Source organism: Myxocyprinus asiaticus, chromosome 49 (assembly GCF_019703515.2).
Source record: "Myxocyprinus asiaticus isolate MX2 ecotype Aquarium Trade chromosome 49, UBuf_Myxa_2, whole genome shotgun sequence".
In the NCBI taxonomy this organism is placed as follows: Eukaryota; Metazoa; Chordata; class Actinopteri; order Cypriniformes; family Catostomidae; genus Myxocyprinus; species Myxocyprinus asiaticus.
In genome coordinates, this window is record NC_059392.1 from 5,484,726 (window position 1) to 5,509,080 (window position 24,355).

At 35.6% G+C, this 24,355-nt stretch overlaps 2 protein-coding genes across 6 annotated transcripts in view; one reads left to right on the forward strand and one right to left on the reverse strand.

The window, feature by feature from the left end:
• mmadhca (metabolism of cobalamin associated Da) lies at positions 1 to 20,684 on the forward strand. Of its 2 annotated transcripts, none has more exons than XM_051693844.1 (8): positions 1 to 11; positions 9,882 to 9,922; positions 10,018 to 10,162; positions 15,107 to 15,324; positions 15,688 to 15,796; positions 15,889 to 16,010; positions 19,692 to 19,778; positions 20,174 to 20,684. In XM_051693844.1, exons 2-8 carry the CDS (start codon positions 9,914 to 9,916, stop codon positions 20,387 to 20,389), a joined length of 906 nt encoding a protein of 301 aa, XP_051549804.1. In that variant the 5' UTR covers positions 1 to 11; positions 9,882 to 9,913; the 3' UTR covers positions 20,390 to 20,684. The 2 variants fall into 2 exon arrangements, with proteins under 2 accessions (XP_051549804.1, XP_051549803.1); XM_051693843.1 differs by lacking the exon at positions 1 to 11 and adding an exon at positions 9,173 to 9,270 and having other exon boundaries at positions 9,883 to 9,922.
• Positions 20,487 to 24,355, reverse strand: part of cep70 (centrosomal protein 70) — a 15,890-nt gene continuing 12,021 nt past the window's right edge. For all 4 annotated transcript variants that reach the window (XM_051693841.1, XM_051693840.1, XM_051693839.1 and 1 more), the window contains 4 exons: positions 23,308 to 23,476; positions 23,023 to 23,137; positions 20,889 to 20,968; positions 20,487 to 20,676 (listed from right to left, as the gene is read on the reverse strand). In XM_051693841.1, the coding sequence (XP_051549801.1) occupies positions 20,618 to 20,676; positions 20,889 to 20,968; positions 23,023 to 23,137; positions 23,308 to 23,476 (423 nt within the window). In that variant the 3' untranslated portion in view covers positions 20,487 to 20,617. The remainder of the gene's footprint in view (positions 20,677 to 20,888; positions 20,969 to 23,022; positions 23,138 to 23,307; positions 23,477 to 24,355) is intronic.

Genomic DNA, 24,355 nt, shown 5'->3' on the forward strand with positions numbered 1-24,355 from the left:
AAGACATACAGGTGTTCAAAGACATGATGATAAGTAAATGATGACAGAATTTTAATTTTTTTAATTTCCTCTTTCTCCCTCAAAACAATTTGTTGACATTAGTAGCTTTGCAAGATATTTATGGACAGGGTTAACAGCAATAATATTTGAACACAATGAAACCACTTTCAGAATGAGGGCAGTCATTCATCCTTAATCATATGCAAACCACACTCTTTCAAAGTTCTCTCTCTCTGTCCCACCCCCTTTCATACTGTTTATCTATGCTGTTCCGCACTGTTAAGAGTATTCAAATTAAATATGCTTTTCTTTCTCTATAATCAAAGCAGGGGAAAACAAAGCCCAGCACAGGCAGATGAGAGGACTGTGTTCCCCAGGACAAAGACAGGTCTTTTGGGTACCTGCTGAACTGACAAACCCTGCGGCTGCCACCCTGCGCTCCACATAAATTGAACTGACAGCCGCTTTTCCACAGAAAATTCTAAATCCCTGAATATCCCTGAAACTGTGTTTTGTGCACATATTTGACTAGGGTGGTTTATACTGAGCAATAACACATGTTAAAATGTATTTAGTGGTGTTTGCTCAACCAGGAAGCAGTTGTGTGATTCGGAGGTTGCATTTTTGCTCTGAAATTACATTCCACTGAGGGCTAGAGTTGTGGTTCGGGTTTGGGTTAAGAGGCAGAGTTAATAAAATACACATTCCTGTTGACTATATTACATCATTTACAGCTAATCAGCTCGCTTTACAACTTGCCTTTGGCGCCACTCTGTGGCCATTTCAGCCAGAAACTGGAACTCACACGTGCCAGTACATTCAACAACACTTCAATCTTTGGCCACTGGGGGTAGTGTTTTAAATTTTGGTAAGCACAGACCGATTTGTGCTGAAAATAAATTAACAGAGAGATCAGTCTGGTTTGCTAAGTCAAGCATCACTACTATAACTACAATTACTATTGGTCATACTCATTTGGATTTTTCAGAACTTATGTTAATACTATAACATATGTATTATTTTGTAGGGGATAATGTACAGTATAACGGTTGTCATCGCAAAATAAATCCTGGGCTTATTTTGTGATAACAACCGGCTGACTGTACATTATACAGCTTATTACACGGCTACTAACCAAATAAATAAATAAATGGACATGAAATATTGATTTTCATTGAAATTATTTTATTATGTGAGAAGAAAGAAATCGCCAAACAACTGAATTCCACCTCCGGTTTGCGTCGGAGTTCTGGTGGTGTTTATTTTGCAAAAATGACTGTCTGAGTGCTCATTGTCCAGCTTATTACAATACTACTTGCCAAATAAATAAATAAATGGACATGATACATTGAAATGAGTTGAAATTATTTTATTAGCTTTTATTACTTGTTTAGATCGCACTGTAATCCGAGAAATAGGAAAGATCACTCGCAATACCCGGATGACCGGTCTGATATACCTTAATCCCTGGATGTGCGGTTGTTACTTAGAAATATCAGACCGCTAGATGCCACCACTGACCAATCATAATCAAGTATTCCAGAGACACGTTCAATAAGGATGCATAACTTCTCCCACACCGTTTGTGCTATAGACAGGAAAGACACCTCAAATCATGTGGTTTTTTAAGGAGAGGTGCTGTATTATTTTTTCTAAGCAATCAGATGTATGTTTTTCACCTAAAGGATGATAAAACTGTTGAAAATATCTAATAGACTTACATTGAAGGATAGATCCAAGCCATATCTAGAGACCAGAATATCATAGAAATGTGGGTGTGGGCTCTTTTGACTTGAGCCAGTAAGGAAAAACCTAGAAACCAAACCAGAACACCCTAGCAACCGCATAGTAGTGCCCTGGAAACCACATCTAGCTTCATGGCGGCAAGTTTTGCACGGGCAAACGCCACTCACATCTTGTTCAGAAAATATAAAATCGTTCAACATATTACCATATTTAAATCCATTACGTTGTTTGGAAACCCAAGAACGCATTGCCGATTGGTCTACGATGAGTTTACGATCTTGGTAAGTTTAGAGTTGGCACAACTTGCTATTTTTTCAGACGTTTGTTTCACAATGTTGTTTGATGGTATTACCTTTCAACTTCAACATGTAATCTAAAAGTGTCATCTTTGAAGTCAATGTGTCGTCAGACAATTTGTTGATCTTGAAAGAAGAATTTCAAACTGGAACTCCAAGAACTTGTGGCAGTCCACCGTTCCAGCTGAGAAAGCAAGTACAGTGTCACATATTTCAGCGCAGAGAGGACCAGATGGTAGAACGTAAACTCTAGTCAGTTGCAAACGGTCGGTCAGCTCCACGAACATCACACAAACACCTTCTAAATCTCCCCAGGAGCATCGAGTTTCCTGTCAAGGGTTAAAATAGTCAGGGTGTGAAGAGAGAACATGGAATGTGGCTCTTTTCTTTTTAGGCTTTCATCAGTAAAGAGCACATGTTGCTGAGGGGAGAGATTAAAGTGAAGACTTGTTTCCTGTCAGTCAGCTTTGGTTCAAAGACCCGCTGTAGTAAGTTTTATTTGCATGGAGCAAATAGGGATTATGATTCATCCGTTTACCTGTACTGTCATGAAAAGTTGATTTTCAGCATTGTGATCCGCAAAACTGACATTTGATTTGTCCATTGAAAGTTCTCTTACAGTTCCCAACCAGTCTTTATAACATCAAAGAAATTACTGATATAAATGTTTTATTTTGCCAATGACAATGAAGACAGGTCAAACAAAACATTTGTCAAGACAAATTTTGATGCTGGCTTGACAAAACCTTGAAAGTTTAAACTAGTTTTACCATTTTTAAATTTGATGGTTATACAGACATTACAGTAAGACATAAACCGCCAGCTTGCTAGCTAGCTAGATAGTCAGACTGTCAGATATAGTCATATAAACCGTCCGATATATCGATAGTTAGAGAGAGAGAACAACTTAAAGCAGATCAAAGGACTTTTAGGGGTTTGTTTACATTTGAATTTTTGAAAGTTGGAGTTTGAATTAACAAGCATTCCATCAATGTATGTCTTTGGGATTTTTTAAAATTTGAACGTCTGCTGTGCGAAAACTGTATGTCTGATCAATTAGAAAAGATATAGCACACAATGGACAGTCTTTGTCAAGCCAACATAATTAAATTCTTTTAATTAAAACATACTGTTGATGAAAAAATTATGAAAACACTGCAAGATATTAACACAGTCTGCTCGTCGTCGGCACATGCGCCTGATGTGGACTCTGCTAAAAGAGTATTACAAAGCAGTCGTAGTGTGCATACTTCAAATGCGCACGTGTATAATGACTGTGCGCGAGACGGAATGGTACATGGAAAAACGTAGTATACCTTTAAACTGAACTGCTTTACTAGCAGGTTATTACTCAAACGTGTCCTATTAATCAGCTACAGTATATCCACAACATAAACATAACATTACAGGTTACTGTACATCTTCACAGACAATAAACTAAATGCACAGGTGAACTTGAACTATGTTATGTGCTAGTCAGAACGCATTACTCGCAAAAACGCTATTTCGCTACACGTAATGCAATATCCAAAATTGTTTCTAAATCACAGAAAATAAATAATTCTAACACATGAGGAATTCACAGCAGTAACTTAAAAAATTTAGCTAATATGTACTGTATACGCATTTTATATTATTACTTCAAGAACTCATTAGCGTCATTATGAAAGTGGACTATATTAGCATATTGCGTGGTAGTTGATTGGATATACTGTATACCCGTTTTGCGGAGAGGCATTTATATGGCCCAATAAATAGTAAATTATGTAAATTATGTAAATAGTATGGATGTGCAAAACTACCAATTCATATAATCGACAAGTCTGTCTGATGTTTGAACGACTAGTCCGTGTTAAGATAATAATGTATAATTAGGCTCTGTTATGTTCAAGTGACCCCAATCAGGCACCTTTTTGAGGGATATACGGACACAAAGACCCCGTTTCCACCTGGTATTAAGATGCATTTCAAGTGATCTGATCACATATGGTCAGCCGTAAATACAGGCCTAAACTGAGTCTAAAACGTTTTGTGATCGAATCACAAAAACCACATACGAATGTGGTCAAAATGCATGTGACCAGATCGCATATGAGGTGTAAACACTAATCCGTCCTGTATGTGTCCCAGCAGCAGTGAAGTGCCACCCCTCACCTGTCAATCAACCGCAGCACTAAAACAAGACTTTAAACTTTGCAGGTTACGAGCGGCTTTGCACGCTTTCTTTGTCTTTTCTGACTTTGTTGCGCTTTATTATCATACAGTAACTCACTGACATAGTGACTGATGTATGTCATCATGAAACAGAGACCCTCCCCTCCAAATCCGAACACAAGTGGTCACAGGAGACGCATTTAAGTGACCAGGTGTAAACAGCGATGTGTATCACCTGACCACCTGTGATCAGAGCAACCGAGATGCATCGTAATACCAGGTGGAGTGCAGCACTCTAATAGATATTCAACAAATACATAGACTAAATAACTATAACGCCTTATTGAACAAAACTATCAAAGTAAGAAAAAGAAAGGTTCCATTACAAAGTGGCATAGAAATTGTGTATGAGCATACTGAACGCAGAATGACGTGCTTCAATGTAACCGGAATGCTTCAGGGAGATCCTCGCTGCACATTCAAAAGCTTAGAACTGCGAGAAAATATTGCAGGTACATATTTAGTTCATGACATCGAGCAGTTTAAACCTTTCTTACTGCAACTATTTATTTATAGATATTTAGGCTAGTAGTAAAAACTATAAACTATGGACACAGCAAGTTATCATCAGAGTTGCTCCTCTCAATTAATTTGAAATTGGCATCTCCCATTAAAACCACCACCTCTAAAAATATGAATGTTAGTAGTCGAACCCACTAACCGACTAGTCAGTTGTTAGACAACAAGTCGATAAGTCGATCACCCTGGCACATCCCTAGTAAACAGGCCCAAATATTATAACTAAAACAACAACCTGTGTGAAATTTAACACCATTCCTCGATAACGGCAATGAAGTGCATGTGAGTTTACAGCGACATAAGCGATAAGTTCTCACAGAGAGTGACTCTGGTGTTCCTCTAAGGACTGCGAAATCAAATCCGGCGAGTTAATGAGGCTCCAACAGCCCCCCACCATCTCTCCTGAGAGAAGGAGAAAGAGAGAGAAAAGTAAAGAAATGAAACAGTCGAGGAAAAGTGCTGATTCTAGGCACTGGGACTCTGTGAGCTTGACAGCGCAGCACTAAAATGCCCAGAACTGAGCCATACAGTTCTGCTCAACTCCCTGCACCAGAACTCCAACTATCAAGAGTGACCTCAAATCACACTCCGGCTCTGTCGGAAGAACAGTCCACTTGCCCATTTTTTTACGGAAATGAGGCTACAATTAGAAGATGAGGAGGAAAGACGCGTTACAGATATTTGGATGGATGTTAAAGTCAACATGTAACCTAATTTACGCCCATAATGTGACATACTTCTGAGAGAAGGGGCGTTCACACTAGACTTACTTTTGCCTCTTCATGATGAATATTGGAAACAGGATATGATGTCACTCTTTAGGGCTTATGTTGTTAATAAATAATACATTAACAATTTATCATCTACGCCACTTTCCTTCAGCTCTAAAAACTATGCAGCTTTGAAGTTTGTATTTGTATTGACAATCTGTGACATTTAGATCCTCTATTAGAAGGAAAGTTGTTGCAGAAGTGAAGCAAGTTATTACATTTTGATGAAAGATTACGAAGGCAAACATTTTTCTTTCTAATAACCTGCACAGCTGAACTGTTCCTTATGTTTCGTTCCTTCTTGTTTGCCTTTTGGCATTTTGGCGTAAAATGCTCAAGAAAGGGCGCTAAATTCGTTGACCGTTTTATATATAATGCCCTTCAGACCCTGTACGGCTGTTTCCAGTTTGATGTGCAGAAAGATATAGTCATAAACAGGTTAATATCTGCTGCAGACAAATGCTGAGTAATTAAGATTCTGCTCACGATGTCATGAGACTCGAGTACAGCAAGCGATGTCCGGGAATTAGAATTCAACACATCCCTGTTTATGATAGCTCTCATATTTCAGCTCAGAAATATTAGGGCATCAGTGTACCTCTGACTATCTCTGCTTGTAATAATTTTATTTTGTTTGTTTATGTGTTTATATTGGTGGTAAATGCTTTTATTAATATAGCGTATAATTAATAGCGTTCATTTGGGAAAGGAAAATAACTTTTATGATCATGCAATCGCTGTTCGATTCATGTTGTCTTAACTATGTAAAAATAACAAAGAATAACTTTTAAATTGTATGTCATATGTCATATTTAACAGAAGATATAAATGGTGACATTAAACATTTATCTTTTCTTTTGTCTTCAGTTTTCTCACAAGCTAACCGGTTAGCCTATTAGCTTAGCATACCGCTAGCTTCTTCCCCTCTTCATTTTCATCACATTTCTCCTCAATGTCGCCACCTACTGATACGGCGGTATGATTGTATTTAATAGAACTTTTATGTTGCGGTATATTTAATAATTTTACACACTTTTTTATTTTTTAAAGTTTGTGGTTAGGTTTAGGTTTAGGGTTAGGTGTAGGGTTGCTGTGGGGCTCAAATAAACAACAAACACAGTGTATGAATGTGACATCCAGGGGGCGTAACTTGTAGCAGTCTTGCTGGGCGCCGACAGACCCTTCTCGAAATCGAGTTTACAGTGAGGCACTTACAATGGAAGTGAATGGGGCCAAATTTTGGAGGGTTTAAAGGCAGACATGTGAAGCTTATTATTTTATAAAAGCACTTACATTAATTCTTCTATTAAAACTCATGTATTATTTGAATTGTAAAGTAAATTGTCGTTTTAATGTTTACGGCATTATGCCGTCATGGCAACTCAGTTGTAAAACTACTACGGCAACTAAGTTGCCTCACTGTTTTATTTTTAAAGAAAAGGAGGGACGAGTCAAAATTATTTTTGTGGTAATCAACATTATGCCACAAATGCTGTCGATTGATCTTAACCTGTGTTGAACCCCGAATATTCCTTGTTCAAACACTTCGCAAATCCGCTTTAAAGGGACAGTTCACCCAAAAATGAAAATTCTCTCATCATTTACTTACCCTCATGCCATCCCAGATGTGTATGACTTAATTTCTTCTGCTAAACACAAACAAATATTTTTAGAAGAATATACGATGCAAGTGAATGGTGACCAGAAATTTGAAGATGCAAAAAGCACATAAAAGCAGCATATACGTAATCCATAGGACTTCAGTGGTTAAATACATATCTTCATGAGCGATACGATAGGTGTGAGTGGGAAACAGATCAATATTTAAGTTGTTTTTTTTACTATAAATCTCCACTTTCACATTCTTTTGTTTTTGGCGATTCACATTCTTCATGCATATCGCCACCTACTGGGCAGGGAGAATTTATAGTAAAAAAGGACTTAAATATTGATCTGTTTCTCACCCACACCTATCATATCGCTTCTAAAGACATAGATGTACCCACTGGAGTCGTATGGATTACTTTTATGCTGCCTTTATTTGCTTTTTGGAGCTTCAAAGTTCTGGCCACCATTCACTTGCATTGTAAGGACCTACAGAGCTACAGAGATATTTTTCCAAAAATCTTTGTGTTTTGCAGAGGAAAGAAAGTCAGACATATCTGTGATGGCATGAGGGTGAGTAAATGGGAGAATTTTCATTTTTGACTGAACTAAGGAGTCATTTTTAAATACATCACTTCCTTGGGTGACTGTTGCTAATCACAATGCTTGAATGCTGTTGTTTCTAATCACTGCGTTTTCACAATATAACTCAAAATACCTTCCATGATGTGACCCACCCGTCACAGAGAGCCGTTGACTAGTTCGTTCCCACGTCCGGCCTGAACGCACCAGATTGTGGCTGCTGGTGATGCAGATGCAAGTGGAAATATGTGGGTGTGTGGAATGAGATAGATACAGAGAGATTGATCATTTTTCGTTTTTCCTTTATTTGTAACCACACATTCTTTTTAAGTCATCCTTGTCCTTCTTTGCCGAATACACTGTATATTTTATATTTTGCCAATTCATTATTTAGCGTTTTCATGTTAACGCTTCGGCAATATGAATGTACTAATATTTCTCATGACGAAAAAGCACCTTAAAACTGAAGAGAGAGAGAGAGAGAGAGAGAGAGAGAGAGAGAGAGAGAGAGAGAGAGAGAGAGAGAGAGAGAGAGCGAGAGCCTTTGGCCCAAACATCACTTCGTTTTAACTCCCATTAAGGACATATCAGTCAGACTTTTGCACCCAGTCCTTAGGGAACCACCCTGCCCCTTCATACAGCCTGTTCAGCCCAAGGAGCTCTACTCGCCCTGTCTAACCTTCCTATGCAGCCACATTGTCTCATTTGACAGTCTCCCGCTCTTTTATAACACTACACCCTCTTTTTTTCTGTCATGATTTTTGCTGTAATTAGGTCTCCAATTACTTTATGCCATTACTGCCAACTTGTAATTTTTGCTTTTGCTGACACCTAGTGGACACTATCTGTCAACGCATGTGGAAAGTGACGGAATCGGCCAATGCGATTTCGCTTTGCGTTTTTATATGGCCTAATTTCATATGCAAATTGGTTGCATATTGAAAATGTTTTTATTTTTTATTTTTATAAAAAAAGACTAATTAACATTATAGCAGAATTTATAAAAAAATATATATATATAAATATATATATATATAAATAATAAATAAAGAAATGTGTCCGCAGCCGTTTACAAAGTCTACAGCTGAGACCGGTGAGATATCTCACGACATTTATTTAATTAATATCTTTAAAGGAGTAGGAACATTTTTTGCATACTTTTCCATGACAAAATCGCACCTTTAAGTCTCAATTAGTCTAATTTACTTTATTTTATTTTGATTAGTTCTGGGATTTTATTTTACTTTGTGTTGTTTACTTTTATATTTGTTTTGTTTTATTGTAGCCAACACTTTAGCTTTTGATTTTGCAATGCATAAATTTGTATTTTTATTTGTGTTTTGTTTTGCTTTTCTTGCATATTTATTTATAGATTTCATTTATCTTTTAGATTTCTTTCTTTATTTTTAGTTTTATATGGCTGATTTTTATTTTATTTTATTCCGTCGTTTGTCCCTTGCGTCGCGCTGTCATGACGTCACGAGTCACGTTTCTGAATGTGCGGACGTGATCAGCAGAATCTGGTGAAGACAAACAGGGTGAGTGACTGAGAACACACTGTCCTTTACCTCAAAAAACACTGTAAAATAAACACATATCACCTGTAAACCTGTGCAGTAAACATCTATATTAAGAGAACAGCATTTTGTTGACAGTTAGACACTGAAATCACATGTTAGTTGTGTTTTAATTGTGTTTAAAATGACAGTGATCTGATCATAACAGCAGATAGTGTGTTTGTGTTGAGCTGTTTGTAAATTTCAACGTGTTAAAAAGCAAATTTCTGGAGTACACAAGAACAAAATCAATAGACTTCGTAGCAGAATGATTAAAAATAAATTTATGTTACAGATGGCAGTTGTTAAAGGTTTATTTAGTAAGTTATGCAACAGTCTTTTATCAAAACAATGACTGTTATTGATAATTCTTATTACAAAAAACAAAACAAATATTTGATGTAGAAACTTGTTTTGATAAAGAAACTTATCAAACCACTTTTAAAGTCAAGACAGTGTCTTTAGTGAATATTTCTTTCCAGTTACACTCAGCTCTAAACTATTTAACCACTCGAAACTGTTCTTTCTATAAATTAATTTGTAAAAATCCTTGCACCAGAATCCCATAACTGACGACATATTTGTTTTTTACAGCATAAAGTGAAGTGGACCTGTCTGCACCGTTATGGCGAGTGTGAGTCTTTTAATTAATCCTTAAGTTCTTCATTCAGATCCTTTATGTGTTTGTAGTGCTGTTGTAACCCTGTTTCTCTGTGTTGAACTCTACAGGTGCTCTGCAGGAGGGCCAGACAGGTGTGCCAGTCATCTGTGGTTCACGCAGTGACTCAGAGAATGGCGACAGTGAGAGGATTTTCAGCAGCTGGATCATCTGGTTCAGATGAGCCATATATAGCTTTACCATCTCAAGACTCAGGTGTGTAATACATACGTTGCTTTTGTATATTTTCAAACATGAACGTATGATTTATATGCATTTAAAGGGGACTTAAACCTTCACTAAAAAAAAGGATTTTGTGGTTAAAGTAAATATAGCAGAAAACATTAAAGGATTATTTTTCCCAAAAATGAAAATTCAGTCATTTTTTACTCATCCCTGTGTTGTTATAACCCTAAATGACTTTCTTTTTCTTAACAGAATTTAGAAATAAAATTGATTTTATGTTTATGTTTATAGTGACCACCTCTTCAAGCTTCAAAAGGACACAAAATTATAATTCAGAAGTCTAATAAATTATTCCATGAGACTCATGATTGTTATGAAAGCATACAATAAGGTTTGGTGAGAAACAAACTGAAATCTGATGTATTATTTAATGAAACCGTGGACCGACAGGTTTATCTCCTGTGCGCGTTCATGATAGGGCACGAGAGCAACTGTTCACGCAGTGTCATTGGGGCGTTCAAGCGAAAACCTGTTTTGTTTATCTAAAAACAGGTTCGCCAAAGCGATTGCAACAACAGAACACAACACAGCTGCACACAAAACAGAGAACATAACTTACTAAGCATGTCTGAAGAGTTTGTTGTTGCGGAATTGATGCATTTCTATGCCCAGCCTTATTTTTTTTTAACGGTGTACTCAGAAATCAAACAGAACCATAGAGGAGGCTACGGGCAGCCACAGTCACACTGTGTCCTAACCTGACAGCAAATGACATGCGATAAAAGATATATTTTCTATGGTAATCAGAGTTTTTGTCCTAACCAGCAGTGACACATCCTATCAGTTGCTTGTTTTCAATTTTCGGCATCATGTGGGTATCTCCGTCCACTGCGAACTGGCATCACGTCCAAAAATTCTCAAAAAAATAAGGCTGGGCATAGAAATCCATCAATTCTGTTCTCTGTTTTGTGTGCAGTTGTGTTGTGTTCTGTTGTCGCTGTTGCTGTGGAGGACCTGTTTTAAGATAAACTAACAAGTTTTCACTTGAACGCCCCAATGTCACGAGGAGGCTGCGTGAACTGTTGCTCTCGTGTCCTATCATGAATGCACACAGGAGTTCAACGGTCAGTGAATATTTCCACTAAATAACACATTAGATTTCGGTTTGTTTCTTACCAAACCTTATCGCATGCTTTTATAACAATCATGAGTCTCATGGAATAATTTATTAGACTTCTGAATTATACTTTTGTGTTCTTTTGAAGCTTGAAGAGGTGGTCACCATAAACTGCCATTGTATGACATCACTGAGCACAACATTTTTTTTTTTTTTTTTTCGCAAATTCTGCCTTTGTGTTAAGAAAAAGAAAGAAAGTCATATAGGGTTATAATAACACAGGGGTGAATAAACAATGAATGAATTTTCATTTTTGGGTGAATTATCCCTTTAAATACTTTCTACATTGAATAAGTTAAAGTGTGAATTTGAAAATATTAAGTAAATTCTACATTTGTACTCAATTTAAACATGTAAAATGTAATGCATTAGCTTCTAAGTAAATATTATTCATGATTGTTTGTTATCTTTACAATGCGTCATCATGTATAAATCCTAAAGTAGAAAACCTTGTCATATGTATTTGCTAATTTGAGTAAATTTTACGGGTAAATAAAATAAGTAATGTTTACTTAACTTTTTGAAGCTAGGGTTCGCACCATGCACCGGCTTAAATAATGAGTTTGCATGGTTTCGTTGTTTGCAAGTTTATTTACATTTGTTTTTATTGTTACGTTTGGTAACTTCTTATTTTGTGATGCCTGAAGTTAATTTTCTACTCAAAAGAACCCGTTCATTCATCAAAAAATAAACAATAATCTGTTAATTGTTGTCGTCATCGTGTTTTGGGCACCAAGTGAATCAGTAGACAATAACATGCATTAAGCTTCCCTGTGAAAGGCTTCGTGATATGCTGGTTTGGGAACTTGCAAAATAAGCAATAGACCCGAGGGAGTTCAAACATTGTTTTAGTGAAGTTGCAAACCTTATAGCCTACATAAATGTAAAGTATAAATCAAAGTTAAGAACGAGGAAATCTTAAGGGAGTGTGGAGAGGCTGTGAGAATTAGCAAATATTCCGTCACATTGCCAGAGAGCACGAGGATGTGCTACGCGAACATGGTAGTGCAGCAAAAGGTGAGCTAGGCTACACTACTATTAAATGAATAGATAAGTAGATAGTAAGGTATTTTGTTTTGCAATCATGTCAGTGCAGCTGCCAGCTAGATGCAGGCCTGGTTCTGTGGAGTTACGAATGTTAGAGCACCCTCAATTGAATATGTAAGCTTAATAATACTGTATATTGGCAAAGCATATTTCCTTGAATTTCATAGTGGAATTATCTCCCTTAATCGACCACCTGTTGCTTTCGATTTCTGCTTCGGGATAAAGTGCACATAAATGCTGGTCAGTTTCCCAAAGCCAAATCGACACCTTAATGATAAGTGAAACGTAAGAAAACTGACTCTAGATTAGTGGTTGCGGATAACATCTTCCAACATCGCTTGCTGCATTCATGCGCAGAGAAAAAAGCTATAAATGTTTGTACATTAGAAAAAAAGTATAAAATATATACAGTTATGGGACAAAATCTCACTTTATGCAGGACGAATATTTTTTTATTTGTTAAATCCATGGTTAAACCTTGCTGTACATATAAATAGCGCATGCACAAGACATGATCGTTTGGTGCATATAAAGTCCAGATTCACTTTATAATGCTTTAAAAATATCAAGGAAAAACAAAGGGGGCACATGGTATCTACTAATATAATAATAATTATATAATTAACCACAGTCCTTTAGATTGCATACAATTCGTACATAAAAATTGTAGGGAATATTAATAAAGCATCAACACTGAAAAAGAGAAAAACATTCACTGCTCTTTTCTGGATAACTTAATACACCCTTTAAAACGGAACACAAAATTAGGATGAGAAATTGCTCATTTTAATGTACAGACATAAAGTCTGATAGCATTTAATCAGAAACCTATTAATGTATCAAATCTGCAGTATAATCATTCTATGGAGACAACTGAAGAACAATTATGAATTTCACTTTTACCTGTATTTCCTGGTACCAGTCCTTGTTTTCATTATTGCCATAAACGACTCAAACTTTAAAGTTGAAAAGATTGTGTTTTTCTGGGTCAGTTGTGTCACTCAGATCCAGTTTAATCTGAAAAGCGCAAATTTGCGCATATGCGAGTTTCTGCACCAATATGTTTTATCACTTGTAGAGGTGTGTTTGATGACTTATTTAAAGTAAAACAATATTCAGTTCTAAATTACCTTTATTTAAGGCATTATTTGTTGATGTTCAATGGGATATGTGCTAACAGAGAAATATTTGACTGATTACAAATGATAAAGAAGCTCTGGTTCACACGATTATCTAACAGCAGTTGTAAACCAGTTAAAAATAAACAGCGAGATTTTATATACTAAAACACAACAATACAATAACATCATTTCAGATATGTACGCTACTAAGCATTTGAAAATTTAATAAATTTCAGCCTATAGTCTATATTTCACCCAGAGGGGCATCTCAGCCCATGTGGGCAAAGGGGCAGTTGCTCAGGCCAATGTAGCTACCCCCTGTGTGCATGCCCGGAAACAGTTATACTACAGAGTAATTTCATGTCGGAGCGGGATTTGAGCTAACTTTTTTTTTTACCTGTGAGCGTGAGTGGTACATGAGCAGAGCGTAAATGTTTAAGTAACATTTACTCACTTTAATCGATGTTATGTCATGAAATTAAGTAGATATCACTTAAATTTATACCATTAAAATTTACTTTGAAAAGAAAATGACTAGTAAGATTTAGGGGCCGTTTACACGACAACGTTTTCAACTAAAAACGGAAAACTTTTTATGCGTTTTGGCTGTTCGTTTACACGACAACGGCGTTTTGGGGCCTGAAAACGCAAACTTTTGAAAACGGGTTTCAAAGTGCAAATTTTTGAAAACGATGCCGTTATCATCTCCGTGTAAACATACAAAAATGCCAATTTGTGAAAACGATGACGTCATGCGCATGCGTATTACATGTTCAGTCTATAGGCATGCGCGAGAGTACTTCAAAACAATGCACGAGACATTCAAAACTTCAGTGGCGGACTACAGGACTGTGTTTGTGCTGCTCAAGATTTTGAGTTTATTGACGCTTCTCCAGCAAAGTAATTGTAGTAATAAAGCAACCTCATCGTCCATCCAGACAAAACTGCTCGATGCTTTCGCCGCCATCTTTGTTTGTATTCACCGCTCTGTGGAAGAAAGCTTATGTGCGCAGGCGCGAAGTGTTTCTTTACAAAGTGACATCGCCAACTACTGGTCTGGCATGCATAATACAGCGTTTTTAGTCGTTTTCGCGGATCCGTGTGAACGTTTTGACAACGTTGTTGTCTGCTTGCGAAACTTTTCAAAAACGCAAAGGAAAAACGTTTCCGTTTTTATTACATCGTTGTCGTGTAAACGTACCCTTAATTCATTTTTATTTCGTAAGTTTTTTTGTGCATAGTTTTTCGGAATAATTTTTAACGGTATAAATTTAAGTAAAATGTACTTAATTTCATGACATAACATTGATTAAAATAAGTACATTTTACTTATACATTTCAGTTACTACAGTAATTTTTATTTACAAATCTGATGTATGTGGAAATTAAATACGTTTAGTAAAATTTAAATGAACGTTTTATTGGAACATTTAAAAAAACTTTATTAAATTAAATCTTAAGTCATTTTTTTCAGTGTTGACATATTAAAATTCGTACAAGTATGTAATATATAGAACTTTTAATTATATATTACGCTTTGTTGGGATTTGTTTTTCAAATTTTGGGTCAAAACTGCCTACATTCTTTAATTAAAACTAAAGTAAATTGTTTGATTAAATTCTCTCACAGGTCCCAGAACAGTATGGCCAGATGAAATGATGGGTCCTTTTGGGCCTCAAGACCAACGCTTCCAGTTGCCAGGCAACGTGGGCTTCGACTGTCACCTTAAGGGCACAGGGTTACAGAAGAGAGGGCCAGTACATCGGACCGTCCCGGATGTTCTGTCTGCCCCATCCAGCACAGAGAGGCACGAGTTTATACTCGCACAGTTTGTTAATGAATATCAGGTAACGATCACTTAGAAAACAATTTAGTTCTTCAGTAGGCAAAAAAAAAGGGTAATATTTTTCGTCTTTTTCACATTAGTCTCAAATTTTTCTCCCAATCAGCTGCAACTAGTGGCACATGACAAGACATTTTGTTGGTTGTGTCAAGCTGAGCTGCTCCACCCACAGTGGAATCTCGATTAGTCCACATAGCTGTTCATTAAACATCAAATATGTTCTGATTGGCTGTGATTTTGTCACTTTGTGTAGGATTTCAATTTCAGCAAGGACAAATTACATGACGCATTCTAACCTAGTTCCAAATGTAATGTTTTGGTACTTTTTTTCAAATAACAGTAATGTTAATCCTTCTGTGTTGTGCAGGGTAAAGAAGTTTCTCTCATGGCACAACGAGTCAGCAAAGCAGAACACTATTTTAATCACTCAAATGTTGTATGTTCCATGCATTCCTGCCCAGAGTTGCTAAAGAAAGGTGAAGCACTTTTTGGTAAAACACCTTGAGCTTGAAGTCGTTGGTGCTGTTTTAACAGTTTTGATGATAATGTCTTTGTTTTGTCCTGTCAGAGTTGGAACTATTTTTTCCTGTACTTCCTCCAAGTCCCATTACGGTTGTCACGGTAACACAGAGAAATGAAACAGTGGACACAGAGGAACTGGAAAGAGATCACAAACAACTGCTAGATAATGTGAGTTTTGTCATTTTGTGGATTCAGACACGTACTCCTAAAAACTTCTGTAATGCGTCAGTTCGGTGTGTTTTTTTTTTTTCAGTGTGATTTTTGGAATTAAAAACGGTGGCACGATTAAATGCGTTATTTTTTATTTATATAACAAATAACGCATTTAATTGCACCACCATAATTAGATATTTTCCAACCAACAGAGCAGGGGCTTGATTTACGTAATTGCAATTCTTGAAAACGTCTCAAATATTTTCTTAAGAACGTCTACATTTTTTTTTTTAAAGGAATATTTCGGGTTCCATATGAGTTAAGCTGAATCGACAGCATTTGTGGCATAAAATTGATTAGCATAAAAATTATTTTTGAATTGGCTCTCCTTTTCTGAAATATCTGCAAAAATCTGGTATACAGTGATGCATAAAAATTATAACTATAAAAAATTATAGCTATATGTCATAAACAGTATGCATGTTGACATGATTTTAGTGTGATTAAATCACTTACTAACCTTTTCTCTGTGAAGTCATATCCAATTTTACAACTTCGTTGCCATGATGATGTAATGTCAACAAACTCTAAAATGACTGTAAAAATGGTGATTTTAAACAACTTTACAGCTCAAATAATAACATAATTAATGTTAGTGCTTTTATAAAATTATTAGCTTCACATTTTTGCCTTTTAAACTCTCAAAAAATTGGCTTTAATCACTTCCATTGTAAGTGCCTCGCTGTAACCTAAGACCATTTTTTGTGGTAATCAACAAATTAACTTGTATTAAACCTGGAATATTCCTTTAATTCAGTGACAGGCTTTGACATTGTCATATTATACTAGCCTGCTCATGAGGCTGCCTTGTCTAACACAACAAATTCAATATTTCAACACTGGCAACTGAACGATACATTTATCTATCTATCTATATATATATATATATATATATATATATATATATTTATTTATTTTTTTTTTTTTTATGTAAATGTTGGATGTTTCTATGAACTCTAAAGATGGCTGAGAGAAAGCGCTATGAAGTGTGTTTGTTTGAATTGACTAGCATGATTGTTCACTACATTATGAAGCTTCAAAACAACATTTTATTATTTGAATTTAAAAATAAGATTTACATGGTTTGAAAGCTGAAAATAAAAATGACAAAATGTGTGTTGGTCTAAAATCTAGAGGTTGACCGATACCAATAACTAAGGTGGTGGGAAAGGCCGATAACTGATTAATCGGCCAGTAGTTTTTAAAATTGATTTATAGAATGTAAAAATTAGTTTTTTATTATTTCTTTACTATGGCGGGCAAACACAAAGAGTCCAAAATGAATAAAATCCCAGATTCAGTTTTTTGTTCAATCAAAATCCCATTAATAACCAGAGAAAAATAAGATTTGGTGCATAACGCGGGACTTCAGTATAAACGTGCCCGAAACACACCGGGGACTCTTATTTTGAAATGACGAAATAATGAAAAAACTATCGGCAAATATCAACATAGATTTTTGAGATAACCGATAGATCCAAAAAGCAACTATCGGCACAATTAATTGGTAAAACCGATATTTCGGTATACCTCTACTAAAATCACATTTCGACATCTGACATGATAGAACGGGTCACATTTGAAACAACCTAGTAAATTCATAAAACATCGTACTTCTTGGGATTTAAGACGACGGTGAGGTTATCCTAGCTTTAAGATGTTTTTTAACTACAATAAAAAAATAAAATAAAATTAAAAAAAAATAAAATTCCTGAAAAGATAAAAATTTTAACGTTGTTTGGTGAATACAAAATATTCATAACCGTTTTTTAAAGTTTGAAATTATGTTGAAAATGCTACTTTAGAGGAATTTTCTTATGAAGAACGTTTCGTGAATCCGACCCCAGATCAAGCTTGAAGTGCCTCCTCCACGTTATTGCGAATCTCTTCAGCAGGGAGCAGTAAGCACAGATCCAGCTGTACAGGTGATGCGCAGCTGTACAGACGACAAATAGTCAACTTATCGAAGACTGCTGGATGGAGCAGAGTGCAGGGGTCTCGAGCTGCGTTTAAAAAAAAATTCAAACTCCATTTAACTTCCTAACCTCCTAAAAATGCTGCATTTAATGCTAGAGATTATGAAAACCAGTGAAAAGTGACGCAACCACAGTTTGGATGCACCAATGTGAATGCAAGAACGCTTTATGTGAGAATATCTCTTAAGTCTACCTTGTATAGATTGATGAATTCAAATGTTAAAATGCATTGACTGTAGGCTAGTGAGTAGGCTTATGTTTAATGATATGGAAATAAACCAAACTATAGGCTATATTAAAGCCACTGTTTGTATTATCTAATCAATGCTTTACTTGTCTGCCACAATAATATAATGACTTCGAAATATATGGTATAATTAAAATTGAATATATTTCTTATATATTAAATGTATAATTGTTTTATTGTATATTGAATTGTTTTTATCTGGGAGCCCTTTTCAGCAAATATTTAATTTGATTAATTAGACAGTATGTCATGTGATTAATTTGATTACACATTTTAATGATTTATGACCCTAGTAATTAAAAAAAATTATTATAAATTAAAAATTGAACGTTTTTCTTTTTTCAATTTAGTTTAAGTTGAGTTAGTTTTCACTCTTTGACTTTAAGTTAGCTTTTAGTTATAGTATTTTAGCACTACCAAAGTTGATGCGTTAACTGAAATGATTTAAATATGGTTGATGATCTCAAATTTCTTATGGTCGTCTAGTGAATGAATGTTATATTTATATAGCGCTTTTCTGACACTACACTCAAAGCGCTTTACACAGTGAACAGGGGACTCTCCTCAACCACCACCAGTGTGCAGCATCCACCTGGATGATGCAGCCATAGTGTACCAGTACACTCACCAGCTATTGGTGGAGAGGAGAGAGTGGAGTGATAGAGCCAATTAATGGCTGGGGGTTATTAGGAAGCCATGATTAATAAGGGCCAAAGGGGGGAATTTGGCCAGGACACCAGGGTTACACCCTTACTCTTTTCGAGAAATGTCCTGGGATTGTTAATGACCACAGAGAGCGAGGACCTCAGTTTAACGTCTCATCTGAAGGCCGGTGCCTTTTTACAGTATAGTAATCCCATCACTATACTGGGGCAATAGGACCTACACAGTCTGCAGGGTGAGCACCCCCTGCTGGACTCCCTAATACCTTTTCCAGCAGCAACCTTAGTTTTCCCAGGAGGTCTCCCATCCAGGTACTGACCAGGCTCAGCCCTGCTTAGCTTCAGTAGGCAAACAGTCTTGAGCTACAGGGTGATATGGCTGCTGAGTCGTGTTAATTGTTATCTAGTGGTATTTTCATGTTTAATGAAGGCAAGTTTCAAATTTGTATAAAGAATGTGCATCAAAAACACATTTTATTGTACGTTTTTGAGTCATGAAAATATATTTAGTTTTCTCCCAACTATCTTATTATTAACAAAAAAAAATGAAAACATTTTCATTAACTGTAATAATAATAAAAACACTGATCTGTTGTTTTTAAAGCCGTGACATTAGACTTAGTCGTTCTTAGTGAACTATTTGTTATCTATACAGTTAATGTGGCAGATATAAAAAAATATATAGTGAGCTTTCCGTATATATTTAGTTGAGGACTTGTTTGACCTATAATGTATGATGTTTTTGCTGCAGTTTGTCAGTGGTGCTAAAGAAATCTGCTTCACACTGTGGAGAGGAGGCTACTGGGCAGATTTCATCAACCCGTTATCGGGGAAAGCTGTAAGTACCTTCATCTGTGGTCATAAAAGTTTTGTTAATGTTCAATTCATTAACATAGGTTAATGCATTAGGTATCACAAACTAATAATGAACAAAATTTTTTACAATCTAGGTTAATGGTTAATTAACCATTAATTAACAACTTTATACAACTTTTAATGTTAAAATGTGTGTAGAAATTGGCATTAACCAATGTCAACTAATGTTAGCTATTGCATCAAGTAATTTTAACATGTTGAACGTTATTGTAAAGTTTGCTGAATATTTAAAGGTGCAAACAGGAACTCTGATTCAGTCAGATAAATCTGTATTCACAGTAAAATGGGTCTAAATATCAAGTAACAAAATGTAAGAAATAAATAGGAAGCTAATGTTTAAAATTTTTACTCTTGCAGTTTTTTGGAGACCAGACACAGGATTATATTTTGCATGAAGACGTTCGCCGTCATGCTGGCTTTCACATTGAGGACCTGGCATCCTGTACCGTCATACGTCATGTCTTAAAGGGGACACCATCATTTGTGTTAACGCTGATCACTAACGCACCTTCCAACAGTCTGATTATGGAGAAACTTCAAGGGCACTCCACTGCTTCACAGGAAGGGGACTGACAGACCCTTTTTAAACTTGAACAGTATCCCAAACTGTTTCTTAACATTTAATTTCAAGAGATTTTAATGAAAACTTGCCAGTTTTGACGTTACAAAATGCACACAACAAAAATGCAATTTATTTATAAAATATGAACACTTAAAACATGCAGTATTGTCTAACCAACACACCGTAAAACCAACCAGATGAAACCACATGGTGCTTAACAAAACTATCAGCCTTTATCTTCACGCCGTTGACTTGAGAGAGCGTATTGTTGGTAAAATGTCGTCTAGATTCTGGACATCTGAAAAAGACAAAATGGAAGTCAAGCAGTGACACGATACAACTTTCATTTATGTCTGAAAATATTTTTTTGTACTTCTAGCTCAGATTGTCGTACACTAGACCACAAACTGCAAATATAGTATGTTTATTTCTTTCATTTGGTTAGCTGTGACTTGCAGTGTTCCTGATATTCTTGATGAAATGTGAATAAAGAAAAATTTTTGGTCTCACTCAGAGTTTGTAGAAGCTCCAGTATGAAAGAATGGAAAACCGGAAAGAATTCGTCATGTTCCTTTAGCTTTACGATAATGCTGCAAAAACACCAACATAGAATGGTTTATACACAACACTTTCAATGGTCTGTTTTATGGCTGTTGGTGTGGCGCAACCATAGTAAAAGATACTACTGTCTAAAGGGGGCGTGGTGAGAGCAAAAGTACATGCACACTAAATAGGGCTTGAAAGAGGAAATTGTCCAATTTTTTTTACTCTGCAGCCATCTGATGTAAAACCAGCTAACGGTATGCTCACGTATCAACATTCAGCAGTTCATGCAAGTAAATAGAATAGACTTTGCTTAAAAACATATTAAATTATTAATGTTGTATACTTGAGTTGTACAGTTGTTTCGATGATGTTTGGTTGAAAAAGAATACGTTGGTTTCATAAATTTGACCACCAAGTTGTATTGAGCAGTTATGAGTAATAGGAAATACATTCAAATTACTAGTAATTCTCACATTAGATATTAATATAAATTATATATTATATTATTTTAGATAAAAATTTCACAGAAATATTGATTAAAAAAAGATGTCTTCACATGTATCACACTGGTTTTGCTGTAATGTATATTTTGAAATCAAATAATTTCTACATTTTATTATTTCTAAAATAAATGGCATATTAATAACTTTTATATTTGTCAGTTAACATGCCAAAAATAGCAATCTTTTTACATTTATGAACAGTTAAGAAACTGTCTTACAATATAGTTTTAGATGAAAACCATCGGGTTATGAATTATTTATAAGCTTGAATTCCACCCATGAATGCAAAAGGTGTATGCAGAATCTGAACGCAACAGGAGGGTTAAACCATTATTATGTCAATTTATGCATTGCACTGAAAGCGAAAATTTACACAAGAATGGTGTTATGAACAATTTTGAATGTAAAGTGACAATTTAAGTTAAAAAAAAAATTATATATATATATATTTTTTTTTTTTTTTTTTAACTATTGTTATGGGGGGCCTGGGTAGCTCAGCGAGTAAAGACGCTGACTACCACCCCTGGAGTCATAGGTTTGAATCCAGGGCGTGCTGAGTGACTCCAGCCAGGTCTCCTAAGCAACCAATTGGCCCGATTGCTAGGGAGGGTAAAGGGGTAACCTCCTCGTGGTCGCTATAATGTGGTTTGCTCTCAGTGGGGCGCGTGTTGAGTTGTGCGTGGATGCCGTGGAGAATAGCGTGAAACCTCCACACGCACTATGTCTCCGCGGTAATGCGCTCAACAAGCCATGTGATAAAATGCGCGGATTGACGGTCTCAGGCACGGAGGCAACTCAGATTTGTCCTCCACCACCCGGATTGAGGCGAGTCACTACGCCACCACGAGGACTTAGAGCACATTGGGAATTGGGCATTCCAAATTGGGGAGAAAAAGGAAAAAACTATTCTTACATATATTGAGCCACTGAATAGAAAGCGAAAATCTGTACAAGAATAGTTTGACGATTTTTTTTTTTTTTTAAACCGTTCATCTGTAAATTGATGCATTGAACTCTATGTGACAATTTACACAAAAACGGTTTTAAGAATTTTATTTTAAAACCATTCGTATATTGAGGCACTGAATTTAAAGTGGCAATTCAGCAAAATGTTTTTTTTAACAATAAAAAAATAAAAAAATATTTATGTAATTTGATGCACTGAACAAAGTTAATTTACACAAGGAATTTTCAAGGAATATTCCAGGTTCAATACAAGGTGCACTCAAATGCATCTGTGGCATAATGTTGATTAACACAAAAAATTATTTCGACTCAAAGCAAAAATCGACGTTACAGTGAGACACTTACAGTGGAAGTAAGAAAGACCCATTTTTGGAGGGTTTAAAAAGGCAGAAATGTGAAGTTTATAATTTTATAAAAGCACTTGAATACATTCTTCTGTAAAAACGTATTTATTATTTGAGCTGTAAAGTTGTTTAAATCCTTGTTTTAACGGGTGTTTTAGGGTTTGTTATGAAATGCTGTTGATTGATCTTAACTTGTATTGAACCTGGAATATCCCTTTAACAACAATTTGCACAGGCCTATTTTGTGCCCGTTTAAAGATTCAAATATAGAGTTATTCTACACACCTGTCTATGTCAGTGGTTTCCAATAGGTTATAAAGTTCTTGACCTGCGACGTTACCAGACTGAGACACAATTCTGGCGACCTTGTTGACAACTTCGCTAGGGGGCGCGCCATCATCTAACACATGACATCACAATAAAAATACAGAGAAAATGAGGAAGGTCACATTTCATTCTTATGCTCTTACTGTAAGTTTTTATGTTTAATAATCCATTGGTGAAATTCCAATAAAATAAAAACCACCAAAGAGAGCCCAATCTTTTAGGGCAATTCTGTTGAAATCATACCCAAGTCCAAAACATCTCTAAGGTTCCTCATGGCATTGCTCATCTCGCCCAGCCTGGTGTAGACCTCATTCATGCGAGGATAAATTCCTGTCAGGGAGGGAGCGTCAAAGAGCTTCTGGAAGTGGGCGACCATCGACTCCAGGGTGTGTCTAGTGGGACTTCGCAGAACCTGCAGAATATTGTGAATATAAGGAGCGGCGGGTCGGATTCTCAAAATATTCTTGAGAATAAAATTCTTCTTAAAAGGCATTTTAAGCCATTTCAGCCATTCTGGAATTTCCACCAGACTACAGTGCAATAGGTGTTTTCTGCATGTAATTTCATAAAAAAAGAATCCCTTACAGCACCTTTAACTACAATTTTCTTAATATTTTCTAATTTAAGAAAAAAGTTATGAATATTTTGTGTTCCCAAAAAGATTTCTAGTCTTTGTCAACTTTAAGGTATAATTAATTCTAAGAATGTTTATTTTTTTCCTCAAGATTTTCGTGAATCCAGTATAAATGTTTTGTGAACTTAGTATAAATTATACGTTTAAATTTAAATTCTAAGAATGTTCTTAATTTTTTTCTCAAGAAGATTTTCGTGAATCCAGAACAAACATCTTACAGACTAATAATTCATGCTAAGAACATTCTTAATTTTGTTCTCGAAAAGATTTTCTTGAATCAAGTATAAACGTCTTGCAAACGTATAATTTATCCTAAGAATGTTCGTAATTTTTTCTTAAAGATTTTCGAAAATCCAGTATAAACGTCTTATGAACTGATAATTTATGCTAAGAACATTCTTACATTTTTTCACGAGAAGATTTTCGTGAATCAAGTATAAACGTCTTATGAACGTATAATTTATACTAAGAACATTCTAATTTTTTTACTCTCGAAGATTTTCATAAATCCAGTATAAATGTATTACGAACTGATAATTTGTCATAATGTTCGTAATTTTTTTCTCAAGATTTTCGTGAATCCAGTATAAACATCTTACAAACTGATATTATTCTAAGAATTTTCTTATTTTTTTCTCGAAGATTTTCATGAATCAA